Genomic DNA, 7968 nt, shown 5'->3' on the forward strand with positions numbered 1-7968 from the left:
AGCGATTTGGTCCACCATATGTTTAATGTTTGAATCACTGACATTTTGAGCGAATATTAGTAAACTATTTTTAATTACCTCGTCTCCGTCGGAATATGGCTTTTTCTTGCGTGCTAATAACAGCGAGAGTTCATATAAAGTCTTCACCATTGTTTCCATTTCATTACTTCTTTTTTGGAACAAATATTGTTGCCCGGCTAAAGATTTTTTTTCTTGGCGATGAATTCTCTGGACTCTCTTAGATCTCTGGTAGAACTATACCAATAGTACTTCTTACTTGGTTTAGACATATCTTTAGTATACCATCTTCACTAATAGTGTTACATCATATTTTAATATGAGCGTTCTTTAGAAATGCTTTCAATAACATTCTATTCTAGCAAGAATATTTTATCTTCTAGGGCAATATTGTTTCCATTTCTTCCAAATTGTTTAAGTTCTGGTCTCTCTTTAATTGGTCGGTACATCGGCCTCTTTGGTTTAAAGACGTGCTGATCGTATAATATTCCTCGCCACTTCTATTGCTTACCTATCCATTACGTACAAAATTAGTCCCAGGACAATTCCTTGTGAATTTTAGCTCTAATGTGTCATCTGCCTGTATCACATCAAACAACATAGGGAGCATCGAAATCTGGGATGATTTCGCTGACGTGATCTTGTGCTCTTGGTAAATAATTTAATGATTTTCTCTACATTAAAATTGTATATTAGGGATAATTATAGGATTCCTTAAATTCAATTTGTTTACCGGTAGTAGGTTTCCTGCTTGTACACATTTATATAAATTTTCCATAATGTATATAACAAAAAATTGCAAACTGAATTTTTTAAAGTGTATTCATCGAGCCATTCCATTCTCCATTCACGGCAACTTAATCCTGAAGAATTTCTGTTAACAAAGTCTTTTGTGTTTGAATCTCGGCAACCAACAATTCCCTCAATAACGTAAAGCTATTCTCTACGTTCATGCGATGCGTGCGTTGCGATGTAACAATCCGAACAAGTAGAATCTACAGAAACAAACAAAGCTGTCGTCCTATCGTCCTAGAAAGACGTTTAGTCCGCACGATTCTGCGATGTCGCATCGCACGTAGTCTATTTCGAGTGTTTTTTAAGTTGTTCTCATAGATGGAATTGCTAATTTCAGAAATTAAAAAACGAAATATGTTGTGGAATCAGCGAAACATTCGTTATAAAGATCGAATTTATGCAGACAAAGAATGGGGGTATATTGCTGAAAGCACAGGATTTACAAGTAAGTAAATTTGTCACAACTGGATAATTTAGGTGCATTCACCACTGAAAATGATTCTGAAATCCGCGTACACGCGGTCGCGCGATGTTGCCAATCTTAAATTTTTTTCTTTAATTATACCTACTTATTTTTTTAGATTTCCTTTGATTTTAAAACTTATATAAAAATTTAAATCATCTCTATATTAATGGGTATTATATACATATCATATGTGATATATATTTTATTTATGATTACTGGGTTTGTTATATATATTGTGGCCGAATTTTTGTAAAAAAAATAAAACTATGAAAACATATTTGAGAAAGTCGCCTGTGATGGCACACCTAATTTTAACTCAATTTTTTATGTTTATTTAATATTTTAGAGGAATTTTTATAGTGCCAAGTGATTCTAACTTAAGCTACATTTTAATATAATTTAATTTAATTTTTTTTATTTTAAAATAAAAGAACTTAATATTTTATGTTTTATGACAATAAAACAAAAATTAAAAAATAAATGCATTAAAATATTCTACTAACTTAACTAAAAGGTTATTAAGCAAATACTATTGTTTATCACCATTCGCATATAAACTGTTTTACGTGCCATGAATGGCATGTCGTCCATATTTATTTTGATTTAAATTGGGAGTACATTTCATTACAATACAAACAACCGACATCAGAGTTGTCATCTTTAAGATCTAGAATTCTGCTTCTTGTTCTTTTTCTTCGTCACTGCTATTTTTTTCCACTAAAACTGTCTTCTTGATCCTTCTTGCCAGTTTTTTCTTTCTTTAATTGCTTTTTCTTCTTCCTTCTCTCTGAGCTCAATCAGTTGTGGATTAGAAGTGATCACACCGGTCGTTCCACGTTTTCGCTTTTTTTCATTTTCTGGTTTACGGGAGCTTACTGAAAGCGGTGACCATTCTACAATACTGGTCCTTATTTTTTATATAAATGAAGGTCCAGGCACATTAGCTTCTGGCATTTTAATGTCAGATTTCGAAGAGATTTCATTATTAGTATTTTCTGAGTGAATAATGGATGCTTCTAAGCGCTCTTCTTCTGTACATTCCTTTACCTTCTCATCAAGTCTCTCTTGAGCCTAAATTCTCTCTGTGATTAATGCTGGAGCAAACATCCAGTCCTCGAAAACCTCTGGATTGTATGGCACTATTCCTGTTTTGGCAAACGAGTTAATAGCACTGGATGGTGTATCGCTCTTTAAAAACGCATTCTTAAAAAGACCAGCTATTTGAAAATCGGTTACGATTTTGCCTGAATTTTGCTTTAGCCATAACTGAATGTATTGGTCATAATATGTTTGTAAGGGTTCAAAGAACCCTACGTCTAATAGTTGTACACGGGGTGTACAATGAGCAGGAAAGCAAAATAACACAATGCCGACATTTTTGGTAAATTGCAAAACCCTTCAACTTTTGTGACTGTCATGAACATCTAACAGCAACAGAATTGGATTATCAAGAGACGGCTTGGTATAATGAGAAGTGCTCAATCCAGTTTAAAAATAACTCACTCGTCATCTATCCTTTTTCTTTGCAAAATGCTTTGCTTCTAGGTAGTGAATTGTCAATAAGTTCAATTTTGGATCGCTTTTTGGAGAAAATAAAAACTGGTAGTAGAAAAGTTTACATAACCTTACTTTTATCTGCCTTTTATTTGAGGGTGTTTTAGGACTCAGGACATTTCCCACTCAGTTTGTGTTATTTTGTACTATTTTGTGTTGTATTCGTTGAATATGTTGTATTGTATCGGTAATTAGTGAGTTTGTTTTGCCGATATTACGCCTAGGAAGCGTGAAAAGATTATGACGTTAAGTGAACACACTCCCATGTCACAAAGAGAAATCGCAGGAACGTGTGCAGTGAGTCACGGGGCAGTAAGCAAGATTTTGAAGCGTAAACGAGAAACGGGATCAATGAATGTGAAAATATTAGGAACATGTAGAAGAAAGAGAAAAACAACACCTGCAGATGAAATATTTTCACTTCGAAAGAGCAAAGTAGACCCAAGGAAAACAAGCCAAGATCTCCAACAAGATCTAGCAGCATCAAGTGTAGTGATTTATGACTCAACTGTTTGGAAAAGACTTATGGAGAATGGCAGAAGGGCAATGCGTCCACAGAAAAAACAGCTTCTAACTGAACGAATGAGCAAACAAAGGTTATTTTGGGCCAAAGAATACTCTAATTAGACTGTAGACGACTGGAGAAAAGTTTCATCTGTAAATCCTATTTACAGATGAAACTCACTTTATAGTTCAGAGCAGCGGTCGAATTCTGACAGGAATTCTGACAATGAAAACCTTACACCATCTCATATTGATCAAACCGTAAAACATCCGTTGGATCTTTGCTACAAATCGAAGGCATGATGAACAGCCAAAAATACAAATCCATATTGGAACAGCGTTTGGACACAGAAATCAAAAAATATCAGCCCCAACGAGGAGCGATTCTTCAACAGTTCCTATCACAAGCCAAAGCAAATGATGGCATTTTTCAAAAATAAGAACATTAATGTTTTAGATTGACCCAGTAATTCGCCAGACCTCAACCCTATTGAAAATTTATAGGCCATTTGCAAAGCTAGACTGCGCAAAATCGACTGTAATACAAAAATAAAAATGATACAAGCGGTCATTCAGGTTTGGTTTCGATATGAAAGGATATCTGGGAACTGTCAGAAGCTTTATCTGGGACAAAATATTTCCTACTAAATGATGTAAATTGACCTTTATAGTTTTTTCAAAATATACGGTACTGTATACTAACAGATCAGTTGTTAGAATAAATGGGCTGCGTTCTGAAATACCCCCGCTATGGCATCATACCATATGCCCATATGCCCGCCTATGCCATCATAGGCGAATTTCTCTTAATGTCTTTATTAGCATAAACTGAAATATGTAGGACCGAAAAAAATTTTACATGGTCTACCAAGACCCTTTACTATGCTGGCCCCTTTCTATATAATAATTTACCGTCATCATTAAAAAAATAATAATAATAATAATGAAAAACATTTTCAAAAACACTTCAAAAAATATTTATTGGATAAAACGTTGTACTCCGCAGAGGAATTTTTGCACGAGGCTACTGGATAGTTACAGTTACTGATGTGATGACTTGTTTGTCCTCTATATTCGTACATGTGCATAAGTGTATAATTTACCTATTTTATTTTTTATAACTTACCTTCATACTTGTGTGGTTCAAAAGGTCAATAAATTATATTATTATTATATTATGTTTTGATTTCAGTTAGTGTTTCTTTCAAATGAAATGCTCTTAACGTTTTTTTACATTGCAAATCTTTGTACTGCCATATTTAATCTATTAAAAGATGATTTTACAAAATGCTAAGGCACATTTTATTGTATTAGCTGTATCTACTGTATCTATCATTAGGCCACTTAATATCAAATGATCCTAGAAATTCAAATTTTACTTAATGAAATATTTTCTTAGACCTGCCCAAAATTAGCTTTTATTTACACTATTTATATCAATTCAAAAAGCTTTAAAATCATCTAAAAACAAAATTTTGTTTTAGAAGAAGAAGCTAGAAAGAAATGGAGAAGTTTACGTGATCAGTTTGCAAAAGAGCTGAAAAAATTACCCAAAAGCGAATCAGGTGAACTTTTCCACTATCAAGGTAAATGGCAATATTTTACATCTCTTTTGTTTTTAAGAGATTCCGTTTCACATAGAGACGCAAAAAGCAATATACCAGAGCCTCAAGAACCAATTGTCCAAAAAGAAGATATCGAAGACTTTGACTTGGATAGAAACGGTGAAATGCTGAGTGATGATCACGACGATCAGTCTTTATCATTAGATGTAACAGCTGAATCGACCGTTTCTTCCAATTTCTTCTCTCCACAAGCAATGCAGGCACCTTGCTGCTCGAAACGAAAGAAAAATGGAAGTCCAGAACATTTTATTGAGCATCAAATGCTAGAAACTGAATCGAAGGAGCCACCAAATTTGGACAAACAAGAAGATGATGATCTCATGTTTTTTAAATCATTACTTCCTTACATAAAAAAATTGAATCCAATTCAAAAACTACGTATAAGAAGTAAATTTCAAAATATTCTTATCGAAGAAATGACAAATCCATTGTTTAGTATAATTCCTTCCACCTCCATTAACCATTCTAGCTTACATATTTCGACAATATCATCAGACCCATCACTTCCAAATTCCCTTTTAAACATTTCAGAATTAAAACATGACCCTAATAATGAGACTCTATCTCCACCGGAGATACATATGTAATAAAGCTTATATTATGTTACAGTAAATTTTTAATTTTTAATTAGAGTTGTTTTAATAATAGTTTTAATATTAGATTAATAATTTACCTGAACTGCCACAACCGCAATCGTACCTATTTGTTAAACATATTTCCATCATGTGTAAAAATTCCTTATAAATTCTATTGAAGATACTGGTGCAAAAAGAGGTTAGTTACTCCATTTTTGCAAAAAACTGTGTGTTTACGAATTCTTTTAAGTTATTTGTGTTAATCATATGTACGGTTAAACTAATACTTAATAATATACTCGTAATATACTCATAATATAACAATAATATTCTAATATCGTATCTATCGTAACTGAAAGCAAGACCAATCGACATCAATGTAATTTAAGTGTATACCAGTACAACAGATGAAACATAAGAAGAGGTAAAAGAACTATACCATAGCAATAATCAAGTCGTGAAAAGGTTGAAAAACATCATCTGCAGTTGGACCATTTGTACTAGGAAACCGGAACGATCGGGGAGATACATTCTCCCCGACATAACATCTGGTTTAAGCTACACCCAAGGAAATTGTACACCTGGAAATCTCTACAGGATTCTGTGGGAAGGATTGTAAGAAATCAGATTGGTTACACGCTAGTAAATAAGAGGTATAGGAACAGCTGTACATCTGAAAACCTCAATACGAAGGTGATAAAATGCAGAGGAAAATCTGACCATCATACAAGAAACAGTGAGAGAAATAAAAAACAACACCTGAAGGAAAATACAGAGAAACGGAAATCGTGGATGACCGATGAAATACTTAAACTTATGGATCAGAGAAAAAATATAAAGAAAATCTCCAAGAATATAATAGAATACATACCATCGTCAGAAGAAAGATAAGAGAAGCCAAACAGAAACAAAGAACAGAACAATGTCAAGAAATAGATGAGTATCAGAGTCGATATGATAACTTCAATGTCCATCGAAAGGTGAAGGAAATAGCTGGAAAGTTCCGAAAACGCAACAGCGGAAAAATAACAGATGATGAAGGCAATCTTGCCATAACCAAAGAATATAAAAAGAAAGTATGGGAAGAATACTTCGAGAAACTTTTCCACGACCTTAGAACAATACAAGAACCCACCATTGAAGAAAATTCAGGTCCCGAAATCCTACCAGAAGAAATAACGGTAGCCGTCCGACAAAAGAAGGATGGAAAGGCAGCGGAACTTGATGAAATTCGGAGTTCGTACCATTGCCCAAAAAAAAACAGGAGCAAAAGTTTGTGAAGAGTATAGGAGCATAAACCTAACGAGCTAGCTATCTGCTGAAGCTGTTTTTAAAAGTCATCCACAAAAATTTACCGAAAATGCAAGGAACAAATTGCGCCCAATCAGTTTGGACTTGTGAACGCCGTTGGTACGAGCTAAGCTATGTTTAGCGTGCAGGTATTGTTTCAGAAATGTAGAGATGCCAGCTGTTATGTTTTTGCATCCCTGATTGACTGCAAGAAGGGTTTCGATAGGCATGAACAAATGATTAAAGTGCTGAAGAGGACAGGGATTGACGGAAGATACCTAAAAATAATATTTAACCTGTATTGGAATCAATCAGCGGTGCTCCGAATAGATGGAGAATATACAAATCAGGTCAAAATCTTAAGGGGCGCATAATTTCACCGCTGATATTCAATCTGTACTCGGAGCACATTTTTGAAGAGGCTCTAAAAGATATTGATTAGAGCATCTCAATAAATGGAGTCAAGCTCAATAACCTGCGGTATGCAGATGATATAATAGTGTTTTCCAATACCATTGAACAAAATAACGGAAACAAGTAGAGCATATGGATCAGCAAAACCAAGCTAATGATCATCAGTAAGGAAAACATAACTCGAGCAAATCTGTATGTGAACCAAATGAGAATTGAACGTGTCTCACAGTACAACTACTTGGGAACTATAATCAATGAATCGTGGGACAATACACAAGAGATTAAATGTCGCATCGGAAAGGCAAAAAGCGCATTCTTGACTATGAGCTTTGTGTTCAAGAGCCATGACCTCAGCCTAGAAACAAAAATAAGGTTCCTTAAATGTTACGTGTACTCAGTGCTTCTATACGGAGTATAAACGTGGACATTGATGGCGGAAACTCTATCAGAACTTCAGGCTTTTGAGCTCTGGCTACACAGAAGGATCCTGAAGCTACGATGGACAGACGAAGTCACCAATGAAGAAAACTACAGAGGATGAACACAACCGCCGACTTGGTCAACATCGTGAAGGGCCGCAAGGTGCAGTACTTGGGACATATAATTCTTAAAGCAATCTTCTCACATGTCCCAAGTGTCGAGTTTTCCTTGTCTCTCTAAAAAGATACGGTGGCGCCCTGTATTTTTCCCTTTCTTTTTGTACCAAATTTTATTTGGGTATTTCCAT

At 34.6% G+C, this 7968-nt stretch overlaps 1 protein-coding gene across 1 annotated transcript; it reads left to right on the forward strand.

The window, feature by feature from the left end:
• The first annotated feature begins 962 nt into the window (after nt 1–962).
• Nucleotides 963–5589, forward strand: LOC140441774 (uncharacterized). The gene is made up of 2 exons (XM_072532692.1): nt 963–1258; nt 4822–5589. The coding sequence occupies exons 1-2, from the start codon at nt 1132–1134 to the stop codon at nt 5547–5549; spliced, it is 855 nt and encodes a 284-aa protein (XP_072388793.1). The 5' UTR covers nt 963–1131; the 3' UTR covers nt 5550–5589.
• Nucleotides 5590–7968: the final 2379 nt, after the last annotated feature.

Source organism: Diabrotica undecimpunctata, chromosome 1 (genome assembly GCF_040954645.1).
Source record: "Diabrotica undecimpunctata isolate CICGRU chromosome 1, icDiaUnde3, whole genome shotgun sequence".
In the NCBI taxonomy this organism is placed as follows: Eukaryota; Metazoa; Arthropoda; class Insecta; order Coleoptera; family Chrysomelidae; genus Diabrotica; species Diabrotica undecimpunctata.